The 16,226-nt window shown below is 39.8% G+C and overlaps 1 protein-coding gene across 2 annotated transcripts; it reads left to right on the plus strand.

Moving 5' to 3' along the window:
- Window positions 1-291: 291 nt before the first annotated feature.
- gabpb2a (GA binding protein transcription factor subunit beta 2a) lies at window positions 292-15,810 on the plus strand. Of its 2 annotated transcripts, none has more exons than XM_088328659.1 (8): window positions 292-540; window positions 2,331-2,438; window positions 2,505-2,672; window positions 7,746-7,940; window positions 9,869-10,013; window positions 12,012-12,185; window positions 13,713-13,831; window positions 14,528-15,810. In XM_088328659.1, the coding sequence occupies exons 2-8, from the start codon at window positions 2,331-2,333 to the stop codon at window positions 14,843-14,845; spliced, it is 1,227 nt and encodes a 408-aa protein (XP_088184785.1). In that variant the 5' UTR covers window positions 292-540; the 3' UTR covers window positions 14,846-15,810. The 2 variants fall into 2 exon arrangements, with proteins under 2 accessions (XP_088184785.1, XP_088184786.1); XM_088328660.1 differs by lacking the exon at window positions 292-540 and adding an exon at window positions 754-1,367.
- Window positions 15,811-16,226: the final 416 nt, after the last annotated feature.

Here is a 16,226-nt window from a genome sequence, read left to right on the forward strand (position 1 = left end):
GTAATAAAAGAAACATGAAAAATATTAAACAGCTAACCGCTAACAGCTAAACGAGTATTTTTTTAAAGTTAGACGACGTTGGTCCTGCACCATGCTTTTGTCATGAATTTCAAAATAAAAACGTGCCAGGAAAGACTGTGCACTTAAATACTCGCTGTATTTAGAAATACTGTGCATCAAACAATTCTCCATAGACTGCAGTACAAACTAAGAATACAGTAAATGTGTTTCAAATTCCCCTTACCGCCGTAACGTGAAAACACTAAACGCGTTTTCTCCTTTATTTTGCATGCTTCGCTCACAACATCCGGGCATGTTACGGCGGTCTTCTTACTTTCGCCAGTAAACAATATTCCTGCGGAGGCGAGCATGCGTCGGAGTCGGTTAATAATTGACATTTAAATAAATAAGTAACCGATAATTACATTTCTTTTCTATTTTAATAGCGATCGAAACACGAGTGTTGCTGCATTTAGCCCACTAGCTTGCTAACGTTAGCATAGGACTGCCGCCCTGTGGCTGCCAACAAACCTGGACGCGGTAAGTCGTTCTTCTTCCTTATAATAAAGTTAAAAAAATACTTTTGTTTTCAAACTCCAACGTCTGACATATCATATGCTTACAAATTCTCGTCCCGAAACCTCTTCGAAGCGCGTCGATTTTCCGTACTCGAAGAAAAAGCTAGTTAACCGGATGTGGAAGTAGTTTTTTTCTCTGCGTAAAATAGGACATTTCTCGCTGACTTCCCCCGGAAAACCCAACAACTTTATATCAAACAGTTTCCTGTTGGTCGCTCGTTACATATTCTTGATCGACTCTAATTGAACTAAGTCATTATTTGTGAACGAGTGATGGGGGGGGGGCATACGTGGCACATGGCAAACTCTTTTCTCTCAGGAAGGCGCGTAAAATGGCTCCTCGGCCCGGCTGGAAAAGCTTCGTCTTTCCCCTTTGAAAAACATAAAGAAACCCCTGCACCCATTATCGGACGCCGCCACCCCGCTAGCTTTGTTGCTACCTTTAAAGTTACGCTTCTTGCTAGGGATCCCAACAGGAAATCATTATAGTTTGTTATTAGATATTTTGACTAGATAGCGCTGAGTTTTTAAACAGTATTTTGATATTAACAACCCATTTTTTTATTTTGTTGAAGGCTTTGAAAACATGCACAATATGCATTTTAAGCATACAAAGTTAGACTGAGATAATTATTTTTAGTGAATGCAAGGCTATAATAAAAAAAATAGTTTTATTTCCCGAGGGTTATGCAAGTTAATTGCTAAAATGCATAATCACTAATCTGTCAGACTGGAACCAAATGTTATATATACTGCAGGCCCTGGAATACGACATGAATCCCGTCTGAGGTGGGCATCGCAAAGTGATGTATCTGTAATATATGCAAGAGCGTAGTTTTGGCATGTCCCCACCGATATCTAGTATTAATAAATATTTTGTCCTCACCAATATTATGAAATCAATTTAAAAAATGAGCTATCTCTAAACCAATCTCGAGAAATCATTATTTGGCCCGTATTATTCATATGTGATCACTTATAGGATTTGCTATGTCCCCATCAATCCCAGGATCAAACCTACGCCCTTGAATATATGCGTATAAGATTTAAATAAAATCATGAATACATATAAATGTCAAGGGGAATTTAAATTTATTTACCTCTGGTGTGACATAACTTGATTGGTTGAGTAGAGTGGCAGGTGGATGCTGACAGAGGAAAGACGGTGACGGCAGATTGAAAATGAAACTGATTGTACTTAATGAGGGTAGCAATGTGTGTGCCTTCTTCATATTTCTTGATGATTGGAAGCTTTGTTTAAACAGATTATTATTTTTGCTTCTCTGTTTAACATCACTGCAAGTCTTAGATTCATAGCGGAAAAATACAGAATTCTATCGCCAATTCCCAAAGTCTAAACAACATTTCAGTATTTAATGAGGAGAAAGGCATTGTTGTTTACGTAATTTGATGTTGATGTCGTATAGTGGGGAAAATGCTGAAGAGAGGGCCTTAAATTGAAACCATGAAGAGTGGGTGCTGTATCCTGGGGTATCCTGGATGCTTAAACTATTTAATGTTACATTTATTGTTAGATAATGAACTTCTGATGACAATGTTGAAATATCTTGCCCACCTGCCTAAATTATTTTTACATTTCTCCTTGCTAACTTGACATCCAACTATAGTGTTCAATAATAGAAAGTAATAAACATTCCAGAGACCCCTAATCAAGATGAGCGTAAAACTAAGTACTTCATGAGTTTGTAAATAATATCAGTTGCCAAAGATTTGAATTGCAATTGTTATCAGATGTCGCTGGTGGACCTGGGTAAGCGTCTGCTGGAGGCGGCGCGTAAAGGGCTGGACGATGAGGTGAGGAACCTGATGGCCAACGGAGCTCCGTTCACCACCGACTGGGTAAGGTGTAGTCGTGAGGGTTTGATTCTCAAGACATGATGAGCGTTAATTGGAGCATCTACGCAGCTCGGGACGTCGCCTCTACATCTTGCTGCTCAACACGGCCATTATTCGACCGCAGATGTTCTACTGCGAGCTGGTGTCAGTCGGGATGCTCGAACGAAAGTGGACCGGACGCCTCTTCACATGGCCGCCGCCGAGGGGCACACCATCATTGTTGAGCTGCTGGTCAGGGTGAGTGCTTGCAGTCTTGACTCTTTGGCCCTCTTTGATTCGTTTGCGATCTACAAATTAAAACAGAATTTGAGTTGAATTATTGTCTTTATTGTCGTTCTACAAAAGTGCAACAATATGAGGGATTCTCCCTTCAGAGTAAGAAAGCAATTTAGAGAGCGTCTGGCTAGTTGCACTCTATCATTGGGGCCCCACGGATTTAGCCAGGTTTCTACAATGATTAAAATACTACAATCCCGAATATAGCAGTTTCCCCCAAATCCTATTTTCAGGTCATCCGTTTCATAGGAAATGGGCCTGGTGTTGGTGTCTAGCCAGGTTCGGCAAGGGTGGCTTTAGAGTGTTGTTAGTCTAGCCTAGCAATTTGCTGGAACTTCAACTTTGCTTTTGCTTTCTCCTCCAACACCGCCTCAGTCGATTCCTGGACATGATAACAATCCACGAAGTACCCGCTAGGGATCACTGTTGCTTGATGCTCTTCTGACTTTCCTGAGAATCCGATTGGATTGATGATTTCCTTTTCAACGTAACGAGCTGCTAAAAGCTATTCTGGTGCAGTTTATTCTGACCGGACCCATTGACTTTAGAACCTGCCCACTCTGGCTGTTAGGCTGGTGTATGCTGTCAGTCAATCACAGTCGCGCGCACACAGTCACGCCAACCCAATACACACTGTGCGACGTGCAGCATTTGCTGTGTGCTCTCTGATGACCACAAAAAAGAATGGGGCGGTAGGAATACACCGGGGAGCCGAGGGGGCGCCAGCCTGCAAAAGTTTGGGAACCATCGGCTTAGGGTATAATAACCCTTTAACGTTCCGACCACCTGCTGGCGGGCCATGGGACTGTTGATAAATAAATCCGTGTCTGTATGATGTCACTGAAATATGACATGCCACATATTATGGTCAAATTCTAATTAAACGCATGAACTATGAAACAGTCGTAACTCACCAATTACGTCCCCCTGGCCGTCATTAAATTAGTTGAATGTCCACAAAAATGGCTTTGCTACATCCAAGACAACCCAGAGAATCCAACTGTAAAATATTCACTCCAAAAAGCACAATAATGCTGACAGATTGAAAAAATCCGCCCAAAGGCATTTCTACTTCGTTGGATGTTCCTTGTGGTAATCCGCTTTTTCCGCTCCAAAACTCCCCATTAAAAATAAATAGTCTCGTAAAATAATTCCAAAAATGGTCATTATTCTCTGACCTTTTGATTGACGCTCCTCCCTGTTATGTGTTGAAGTGTCCTTGGGCAAGACACTGAATCTCTCATACCCCCGATAGCAGTTAGTTCCCTTGCATGGCTGACGCTGCTATCGGTTTGTCAGTGTGTGTAAAAGGAAAAGTGTGAAGCACATTGTAAAGAGCTTTGGAATATCTTCAGTGACATGAAAAATGCTATATAAATGCAGACCATTTGTAGATTTGTAGATTGACACCACTCTCGGCCATTAGCAGCCTTTTTCACGGTACAGCCAATGTTCCCTCTAAGCAGTGCGCGTGCGCAATCGCGCACTGCCCGCACATTATCAGCGCACAAGAAAATCTAGCCCACTCACAAAAATCTGGGCTCGAAATTGCTAATTAAGAAGCGAATTAAGTAAAAGTTACAGTGCATGAAGGTAAAAATACACAGGTTCCCCTGACGCTGTTTTCTAATTGCGGTATTTTGATGTCAATGTCGAAGGAGAACGAAATTGAGTAAAGTCAGTAGAGTTTTTCGAGAACCGGCTTCTTCGGCTCGTCTCACTAAAGAGAACCGGCTCTTTCGGGTCCTAAACGGCTCTTCAGGTTGTTTTTGCTTCTTTAATCCCTACACGACCAAATATTATGTATAATTGTGCACAAAATGACTTGAAGGAAGGGGGAATGAACAAAAAAGAAAAAAATACCAAAATGAAAAAGTAGTGAAACGCTGAGAAAACGGAAACAAAAGGAAGAGAAAGAAGAAGGAAAATTTCAGAAAAACCTAGAAAAACAGAAAAGAAAGAAACAAAGGAAAAAAAGTAAATAGAGAACAAAAAGAAAAAAGTAGTAGCTAGGAAAAAATAAACACAATGACATTTTTTTAAAGGAATTTTAAAAAATGAAAAAAAAAACTGGGAAAAATAAGAGAAAGTTTGTGTTGCATTCAAATAAATTCCAATTATACCAAGTCAATCTTGTTGCCAACATCATACTTCCACTAAAAAATTTGATAAAATACAGTTCTGTATTGTGCAACCGACTAAATAAGCCCCTCCAAAATGTTAGTATTATGAGACAAAAGATACCAGGGAAAAAAATGAAAATCTTGTGAAAGAATTGTTGTAAAAACAAATGATGTTTGTAGGCCGTACAACCTTTGAAATAATACATTAGTCAATTCATTCAAAAGTGAAACATTTTTTTGCATTGCCGGAAACTCAGCAAAATGTAACTTGATGATAAGTTTTGGACATGTTTGATCATGGATCAGTTTCCACACTTGGGATTGCCGTTGCTCACTGTTGTTTCAAGCGTTGCTCACTGACTTTGTGTGAACGCTCAGACCCGTGGAAAATTAGAGGGAACGTTGTCCACAGCCCTTATTACCCTATGTGGGCCTGAGATAGCCTCCTGTAGCTTCCAATATCCTTCACCAGTAGTAACCGATTCGAATGATGATTGACACATTGGTTGGCCAATACAATTCCTAACATAATTTCATGCCAAAATAAATGTGTGCAACGCATTTTGTTTTTACGCACTATTATTACGTGCACGTTTGCACAATCATTCATTGACTTCTGGAAAGAAAGGTCTAACATTTTCAACTCTTTCAAAATGTCTATAAAATTGGCCAAAGAAAATACACAGTTGCAGAGTTTTAGTAGCTGTAAACTTGTTGTCTCCAAATGGCCACGTTTGGAAACACCTTAACCTACCCATAGAAAAGGGTGTTAAATACAATGTTTAATTTTTTAGATTGTGATCAAACTTGTCAAGGTACCAGATGAGGCTGCAAGATACTGTCACCCCTGTTTTTGAACTAAGATTGCAAAAATAAATCCTGGCGAGAGTCAAACCTACTGTTTCTGTGCGTTCTAACTCCGTAAATTCCTTACTATAAGCCGCTACTTTTTTCCCGAACTTTCAACCCTGCGGCTTATTCAGTTATGCGGCCAATTTATGTAAGTTTTCTAACGGCCGCCAGCTACGCTCGAGTACAAAGGGTAAGATTTAGACCGGTGGAATATATGGGCCGAGGAAGACTGCAACTTCTTGGCTTGTGCATGAATTAAATTAGCGTAAACATACCCCCATCATGAAAATTCAAAAAGATAGGCACATCAGAAAATCCACCGTCACTAACGGGTTCCAAAAAGCCGGTCTGCTGCGTGACGGAGTGGAGGGCACAGAATCAGGAGTCGATGAGAGTTCCAGCGACAGTGACAGCGCGAGTGAGGCTGCGGGAGCGTGGGACGACGTCTATATCACAGTTTCTTTCCGACACTGAGGAAGACGACTTTGATGGCTTCAGTTCTAAGGAGGAAGATGAGGATGGTTTACCGTGATTTTTACAAGTACGGTATGTTTTTTTACCAGACCCGTTTACTGTGTTGCTAGCGTGTTGCTACCATTAACTGCCCTGTCACAGGCACTGTTTGGGATGAAAGTTATATTATTATTATTAAAGCTTTGAAAACTCTCTCGGTGTACCGTCTTTCTTTGTAAATATGTGTAACCATGTATAATATGTATTTGCAACTGTATATTTTTGTAATGTATTTATTTGTATTTATTTTAGATACTTATTCTGATATGTTTTGCACGGGCGAATGAAAAAGAAGGGGCGGAACAAACGCGGGGTGACGGGAAGTGGGGTAAAGGTGAGACCTGTTTGTGGACGCGGCGGACAATAGTGGATATATCTTTTTCCCACCCTCTGGAAATATACACTTTTTTCCTTGGATTACTTTCAACGGGACCCGGACTCTGCAGGTCTGCATCAAACTTTAAGTATCTGTATCATTTTCCGTTCATTTTGCCGGCTGTGACTTTTGGACTGTGCACTTTAATGAAGGACATTCAGTTTCAATCGCGGGACTTAGTCGGGTTTGGGTTAATTTTGTGTTTGTGTTACATTTTTTAATGTGGGCGCATGCGGCTTATATACAGGTGCGGCTTGTGTAAGTACAAAATCGGTTTTCCTCTTAAAATGTGGTGCGTGCGGCTTATAATCAGGTGCGCTCTATAGTCTGGAATTTACGGTAGATAACTTGGATGTTAGTAGCACTTGCAGTGATTATATGAACTGGGGTGAAAAAAAGAGTCTTACCTTTCAAAAGAGAAGAAAACATATTCTTTAAATTGTTCAAGAACAGAATTCAATTTATTTTGGGTACGACTTGGATTGTGATTTTAGGCAAATTTTACAGGAACGTTAATATTGGAATGAAAGAATAGGGCCTCGTATCAGTAGTGTAATAAAGGTAGTAAAATAACATTAAGCAGCAACAACAACAAAAAAATCCCAAATAAGTCACGATGTCTATTTTCAAAGTTTTGCATGTTTGTTTAGGATGGCGATTGCCCTGGGTAAGAAACAGTCTCAGAGCCTGTTAGTCCTTGTTTTAAGGGACTTGTAGCTCTTATCAGAGGGCAGTCCTTGGTTTAGCGCATATTTCTGATAATTTAGCCGCATTAGCAAATTCTATCACTTTGCTGTCTTGCAATGCTGTCGCCACTATCATCACATTAGTAGTATATATTATATAATTTAATTCCAGTGTTGAGGGAAAACACTCTTTGGTGTATCTGATTTATTGGACTTCAAAGGAAATTAATACTTTGGAAATTTTATCTCGTTATTGTGTTCATAGTTGTCAATAAATCATTTGAGTCGTGGTGACATGTATTCAACGACGTTAGTCACTTTCAATGCTTATTTTGAGAAAAAGTTAAAAAAAAAATCTTACACTGGTTTTTATTTATAAAAAAAAAAAAAAAAGAGGTGCGCGTTATACACAAGGTATTCCCTCCACACCCTTTGAAGACCTGATCAATTTTTATGCCTGAAATTGTTCCTCTGTCATGTTTAGAGCGGCGCTGACATCAATGCCAAAGACATGCTGAAAATGACGGCGCTGCACTGGGCGGCGCAACACGGCCACCACGGCGTTGTGGAGACGCTCATCAAGCATGGCGCCGACGTGCACGCCATCAGCAAGTTCGACAAGACGCCATTCGACATCGCTGTCGACATCCAGAACACTGAGCTCATGCTCCTGCTGCAGGTCGGTCACACCATTCATCAGCCTTCACTTTCATTGATTGACATTTTTAATTTTTCCCACTGATCATCACATACAAGGTTATACTGAGTTCCAAATCAACAGTTTTCATAAACATTTGACAAAACAGAAGGAAAAAAGGGCTGAGAGGAAAAAGCTGCCGCTTGTCCCGTTGACAATGAAAACCCCTTTCACATTAATCATGTCATGCAATCAAGTCAAGTCATGTTTATTTGTGACGCCCTTAATCACAAAGAGTCTCAAAGGGCTGCACAGATCAAAGACTATTGCAGACTAAAGTCTATTATGACACCATCCCCTGATCTAAAACCTACATGAGTGCAAATAATACATAGATATTGTCAACATAAAATATAGGTTATTCATATGCTATTGAATAGAAGTGTGTTTTAAGCTTAGATCTAAACCTTTCCACTGAGGTTGCAGATCGAATTTCAGGGGAAAGAGCAGGGGGCCTGAACGGAGAACGCTCGAACCTGCAGATCTCTTCTTGGCTCTTGGGATCTCTAGTGGACCAGCATTTTGATAGCAAAGGCTCCGGACCAGAACATAGGCTGAAATTAAATCTCAAAGATATGAGGGAGCAAGTCTATTCATGAGTTTGTATAATACCAACAGAACCTAAAAATCACATCTTAAGATAACAGGGAGCCAATGCAGGTTAGCTAAAATCAGGGTAATGTGATCAAACTTTCATGTCACAGTTAAAAGCCTCGCTGCAGCATTTTGTGCTAGCTGAAGGCTCTTGATTTTGGATTTCGGGAGATCGGAGAGTAGTGCATTACAGTAATTGAGACAGGAGATAACAAACGCGTGAATTATAATTAATCCCCGCATCCGACTGATACAGCATATGGCGAATTTTAGCGATGTTGCGAAGAGCTGTTATAGTAATACTCTTTACATGTGTTTGAAAGGACAGATCGGGGTCAAATATGTCACCTAAATTTTTGACTGAGACACTCTGGGTGATATTATTTGTCAATGTTCACAGCCGTTTTTGAGAACAAGTCATGGCATTTAGATGGACCAATAACTAGCGTTTTGGTCTTTTCAGAGTTAAGGCGCAAGAAGTTGAGTGACATCCGTTTTTTTATCTCAGTGAGGCAGGCCTCCAAATTTCCACAGTTTAGTGTGGCAGATTCCTCCATCGGAAGATGTAGTTGAGTGTCATATGAATCACATCTCATCATCATACAAGATAAATAATAATTTGTTTTATAAGGAAGAAGAAAAATCTAAATATTTTTCATTGAATGGATAGAATTTCTTTTCCTTTTCATTTCATTGACTCTTAATCTTTTTGCCATGACATCTGACCATTTTGGATTATGTTTTAATTTAATTTATACGAGAAGGGCCAAATTTCAATCTTGATCCGATGAAACCAGTCCATTCCTGGGGAACACCACACTTAAGTGATTGTTGATTTGACTACCAGCATTTCTTAGCTTTCTCTATAGTATTGCATGATCAACTGTGTCAAAAGCTTTTTCATATCAACATAGATCCCAATAGCAATTTTTTTTTCTATTACTGTCGTCATTGATAACGTCCAGCTTTTCAGCAAGAGCTCAGGCAGTAGAGTGTTTCTTCCTGAATCCGTATTAACTATCACCAAGAATTCTGTATTTTTTTCTGAAGCGGTCTAGTCCGATTGTAAAGAGTTTAAGTATTTCTGAAAGTTGATGGAGTAGAGGAATAGGTCAATAGTTGCCAGTATCATGTATACCTCCTCCTTAGTGGATCGGGTCGTCTTTCGCCATGGTTCGTCATGGTTTTGGGAAAGACCCCCTTCTGGAACGACGAGTTAAAAATGTATGTCAGCGATGAAACAATTGAGCATAAAAATTCTTTAATCACTTTCATATTTACTTCCTGCTTTAATCCCGCCCTCTATTTGTGTGCAGGAGGGTATGCAGAACCAAGTCAACATGAACCAAGTGAGCGTCAACATGGAGTCGGGCAACGGCGGCAACCAGCCACAGTTCATTATCCAGGGCATACAGGGAGGGGTGGTCAACCTAGCTGACCTGCTCAATAAGGCTGGCACAGGTACGCACGTCGGACACCAGGGAAGGATTTTTGTAGAAGATTAAACACACAGTACTCCAACGGGATACAGCAACTTCACTTTACACCTTTCTTGCTTTACTTTGTGGATTGTGATTTTTTTTTTCTTCCTCTCTTTACGACATATTCCTTTATGACTTTAGCGTATACAACTTAATTTCGTATGAAGAGTTATGTCTATAAAATGGCTGTCTGCTATTGGTCGACGTCATAGCAATGGTATGCTATTGGTATGTGTTACGGCATCATAAAAATACTGATATGTTATTCGTGGAACTACGTCCAACAATGCCTTTCTGTTTTGTGATTCGGTCTTGTTTCGTGTGGTTCTAAAGACTTCATTAGCTCTGGGTCCCAAGACTTGTAGTGATGTTAAATGGAGAAGCGAAATTATGATAACTATGTAAATAAAGCTGGCCGTTTTCAAGATGTACAAAGAAGGCATTCTAATCACTACCCGTGCAAAAATCCATTGCTATAATCAACAATGTGTTTTTTGTACTGGATTTATTGTCTGTGAGGTCCAAGGCATGCAGTTGTGTTAAATGGAGACGCAAAACATGCTAACCGTGAAACCGAAGTGGTCATTATCAAGAAATACAAAGGAGGCACCAGGATCACTGCCCTCGCTAGGTTGCATTGCTATAGATTACTGATCGGGACTGTTATTATTTTTTTCGTCTCCTCACCTCTCAGCATCCACCTGCTACTCCACTCGGCCGCGTATATTAATTTGTTATTTAATCATACTGTTTGACACTTTTTACACACTTTACTATGACCACACGACGGATGGTGCCGGTGCAATGACGGATGGCAGTAAACCATAGTAAATATTACTCGCCATAGGTGTGGCCAGTAAACAGTAGACCACAACAACAACAACAAAACTATACTATTCAACGCCAATGGCAATGACTAGTCAAACGAATATTGTGCAGCTGTTGGATGAGGTGTGTCACCTTGTCGAAAAGCACAAAGAGCGCTATTTAGAGAAACGAAGGAAATCCTTAGCAGGACTAGCTACCAACCTATACAGTCTCGCTCCAAAGATATTCTAACTCAATCGTCCAGGCTGATTGAGTCAGTCACGCGATCTGAACCACTATATCATAAATGGAGTAGCCCCATACACCGGTGCTGATCTTAAAGCTTATAAAAGTCTGGATGCTTACCGATTTACTAATGTTGGCTGTGTAGGTTTTATCCAGGGCGTCATTAAATTTCAAATCAACTGTAAGCGAAAGCTGTTCAAATTATTCATCATTTATGGTCATTTTGAATAGGCCATTGAGTTTATCCACGGCAGACGACAAACACACTCAGCTACAGTAGCACCTACTAACTTATTGGTAGCTTCATTGAGTGTCTTTAATGTGGCTCATACCTACTTAATGTAAAATTGCTCAGAAATACACAAAAACTTACCTTGTAAAAAATTCTCACTGCAAACGCTGGAGTACTTTAAGGGCTGCCAATCCCCTGATTGATTGCAAATATCCTTCGCTCTCTTCTGTCTTTATCAAAAGGGATACGACAAAATTCTAAATCGGGCTCCGAACCTTGCCTGTTCGCACAGCCCACCAAACGGTAAAAAAATCGTGGTTATACTGTTCTCTCATTGTTATTGGTATTTGGTATTCAGACGCTTATTCAACTCCCTTTCGCTCCTGTGCTTTTGGCGTCCGTCATGGTGCTCATATTTCTGAATTCACATGCAAAGGGCCAATACACATGTCTCATACGTAAATAGTACTTACCATATACTATTTCATTCTTTTTTAAAGTTTTAATCTGGAGAACCGCGTGTTTGGAAGACATCAGCTAATTACCTGGGTTTCCATTTCCCACTATGCGGCAATACACTTTGCGATCCTCCGAATGATTCATGTAGAAACTGGGGGTCTACTTTGCAACTCTGCTCTATATGAACATAAAAAGTTGCAGCATCAAGTCATCCCGCTTTTTCTCACCTATCAGAATCTGAAGAAGCCATGGCTGCTAACGCTCTGGACAGCAACATCCAGCATGCTGCTGTGGTTAGTGAGGGAGGTCAGAGAGTCATCACCATCGTCACTGACCAACACGGAAACCTCCAGACCACGGGGGGCATGACACAACCTTTCTTCGTCACAATGCAACATGGACAGCAGAGTAAGTGAATTAAACAAATAAATGGGCTGGCTTGTGTGATGTCAAATGCCATGATCACATGCTTTTAATGCTTTAGTATTGAAAAACCATAGTAATGGAAATAACAATCCTAACACTGCACTAATAAAACTATCCACCAGAGGGGGCCAGGACCACCGACATGGAGTACAAACCAGCCTTTATAGTTATCAAATCAATTTTTAAAAGCACTTTTCAGACAATAAAATTCAACTGAATATATATTATTTTTGATTATTAATCTTAAATATACAATATCATAATAAAAACCTCAAAAAGGCTGCGCAAAAAAATCGTAGTAAAATGGTGTTATTTGGTCACTTATATACGCCTTATTTGTATTCTTTCTTTTTAGCCCTTGTTTTCGGTTGATCTACACCAGGGCTGTCAAACTCATTGCACGGCGGGCCGAACAAAATAAACATTCATTGAATACACTAGAACTTGACAATTTTTTTAACATAAACATGAATTCAAAACGGACACAAATATTATTCTAAAACCAACAAACTTAAACATTAAATAACTAAACATACTTGGTACTCCATTAAGTTATTTTGTCGAAACGAGACGAATTCGAAATATGAAAAAAAAAATTACAATATTTGTGCTTTTCACCACAAATGTGTGCTTTTGCTTTTAGCATTATATTAATTCAAAACAGACAAAAATATTACTCCAAAATAAACATACATAAACATTAAATAACTTGACGTACTTTGTTCTCCATAAAGAATATATCCTATTGAAAAGCTTTTTTCAGCATCAATTTTTCCTTTGACCATTGTGATGGTTTAGCATCCACGTTATCCACGCCACGAGAAACACCTTCCTGCTTGTCACCGTTTAGCCTTCCTTTGCACCGTGATATTTAGATTTTTGTCCCTGGGCGTCACTTCTCCACTTCCTGACACTTAAGATTCACTCTGCTGGTTCGAGAGCGTTCTCCATCCGGGCACCGGTGCTGTGGAATGCTCTTCCCCCTGAGATTCGATCTGCAACCTCAGTGGAAATGTTTAAATCTAAACTTAAAACTCACTTCTACTCCATTGCATACGAATAACCTACTCCTCTTGTCGGTTGAAAATAGTTTGTGTAATATAGTGTAACAATCTGTGAAGCCCTTTGAGACTCTTCGTGATTTAGGGCTATACAAATAAAAATGACTTGACTTGACTTTTAATGGCCTATGTGTTGTTTGTTACTAGAATAGTTCGTTAATAGTTTTAACAGTGGGTGCGCTTGTCGGGCTCAAGCAAATCAATTGATGAGGGAATGTATTTGTAAGTCTTGCGGCGGCAGCTGAAGCGCTGCATTCTGGGATTTGCGGTTTGATAGTTTTCCGTGCTTCATCTTGCCGGGCCATTTTAGTAGATGTATATAAAATTATTTCATGGGCCGGATTTAATTGTACACGCAGGCCACATGATCCCAGGTACAAAAAAAAACCCCCACCAATATTAAAACCTTTTTTTGTGTCATGTACCATTTCCCGACTCACACGTGCAGTGCTAGCGGTACCCGCCAACACGGTGACAGAGGAAGTTGTGACAGAGGAGTCCCAAGCTCCGCCCTCCAGGAAGCGAAAATTGGAAGTGGCCAATAACCACAACGACACGGGAGAAACGGTGAGTGCGAACCAACGGGGTCAGATGGGAGCTTGAATTATTCTGTTGTGGTTTCATGGATTGAAAAGTGCTTGAATTTTGGGTAAGGTGCTTGTAAATGCTTGAAATTGTTGTCATGTTTCTCAACAAGTATGTTTACAAATGACCCTACGCTCCGGTGGCTTCGCTTTGCGTTTGCTTTTCTTCCCTCGTGTTTAACGGCAGCTGGCATTAGTTCGTACGGCATTGTCTTATGACGCGTCATCGCCCCCTGCAGGTAGCACCCAAGAGAACAGGTGCACATTGTACCTAAACAGGGCACTATGAAATGTGTTTTAGTGCAAGGATTATGTATCAAACAGGGACATATATTATTGGCCATGCAAAAAATAATGGTAGTGTTTCCCAGTGGTAAATTTTGATGGAATAAATGTCTGCAACTGAAAATGCAAACTACATATTACTGTCATTTTTACCCAACACCACCCATATGGGGAGGGATTTGTCTCGAAAACAAATATTTGGCATTTACTCAAGCTCTTAAAATCATTTGTCTTGATAAATGCACATGCAAAATTAATAATATATGGTAATGATACTGAAGATATTGGAAAACTGGCTTTGAAAGTCCTAAAACGTGCTTGAATTTGGCCCTGAAGGGGGTACGAACCCTTGTAACACCCCACCACGGCTTATGAAAAACATGTGATGCTGCAGGAGTTACTCCAGAGACAGCTGCAGGAGGCCAACCGGAAGGCGCAAGAATACCGACAGCAGCTGATGCGAAAGGAGCAGGAGGCAGAGGAGTACCGCATCAAACTGGAGGCCATGGCTCAGAACCAGGCTGGTAGCGCCAACTCCGCCAACAACGAGGAAGTGGTAGGCGGGGAGGAGGAAGAGGAGGCGGCAGTGGCAGCAGTGGAGGACGAGGGCGAGATGGTGGTTCTGCAGGAAGGCGGCATCATCATGGAGGGCGACGGGGCCCGAGTCACGCTGGTGCAGACGGCCGCAGAACCGGAGGGGGTCGGGTCCTAACGAATCCAAAATCCTGGACCTGGAGACAGACTGGATGCGGACTTCAGCAGTTTTCTACATGGCCACTTTTTTCCCCCTTCCACTTTTTTTTTTAGAATTTCTCAGTCGCTTCCTGGGACTAAAATACCACACAGACTAAAGTTTTTCGGACTATAGTGATTTCTTCATATTTAATTTGCTTAAAAAAAAAACAACAGCGCGCAATTCAACCAAAGTAAACTTGAGTACTGTTTACTCCTAAAATAGTCTCTTGTTATTTTGATAGTAACCATAAAAACTGATGAAAATAATTTAAAAAACAAACACATTTTTTGACATAGTGTTTTCTTAAAAAAACAGTACTGTCTCAGAATTTTTTGAAAATTGTGGTTCCTAAAAAAAGAAAAACCATCTTAATTCTGCAATATATCAAAGACAATATTTTAGTCTGTTTGTAATGAATCTAGAATGTATGGCATTAAAAAAAAAAACATTACAGACAATAAATAACAGTTTAAACCTTTTCTGGGACAATCCTGTACATTTTCAAACTACCACACTTCAACTCTTTCCAAATTTAATGTGGACATGTAAAACCTTTCTAATACTCAGATAGCCTTATTTTTTTCCCTTGTGGATTAATGTGTCAAATTGGCGACCATTTCCGTGGCTTTTCCTAGGAACTTGTTGAAAGGAGAAAGTCAATAACGTAGGCCCAAACAATAGCGTCTTTATTTTATGTTCCCTTCATTGTATTTTTATATCATCTGTGCATTCAAATGTGTAAATCTGACCTTCCTTCCTTAATCCTGTGAGATGAGTTTGATATATATTTTTTATAAATAAACTCAACATTGCAACCTTTTTCCAATGTATATATAAAATTCTATTCCCCTTCCCCATCTTTTTGTATCTGGATGCCTCATCGTGTTGATAGCAATGTTTCAATAATTCTGATGCATATAAACTTGTTTACCTAAAAGTTATATTTTGTTTTCACCATTGTTGGAAAATTCTTTGATACAGTGATACTGTGGTATTTAAATGACTACAGCAAGGGGAAAAAATGTGTCCCACCCAATCATTGAGTATTTTTTGCTGTAGTGTTTGATCAAAAATTTGGACTTCAACACAGCTGAACATGAGTAAAATGAGCCAATATCTTGGCTACTCTTGCCAGGTTGGTTAGCATAACATGTTTTTTTTATGTGTGTTTTATTGCCTTTTTTCCAATGATAAGTGATTAAACGAACGACAAAAGGAAATCACAACAGCGGTCGAGCTGATTATCAAAGGTACAGTAAATGCTTTTAAATTATTTTACCTTTTTATGTTCTATCCTTATTATCTACACATTTAATCAACATAGTTTAGGTACTCACTATATACATATTCTTGGATG

Source organism: Urocampus carinirostris, chromosome 2 (assembly GCF_059441175.1).
Source record: "Urocampus carinirostris isolate Australia breed hairy pipefish chromosome 2, RoL_Ucar_1.0, whole genome shotgun sequence".
Classification (NCBI taxonomy): domain Eukaryota; kingdom Metazoa; phylum Chordata; class Actinopteri; order Syngnathiformes; family Syngnathidae; genus Urocampus; species Urocampus carinirostris.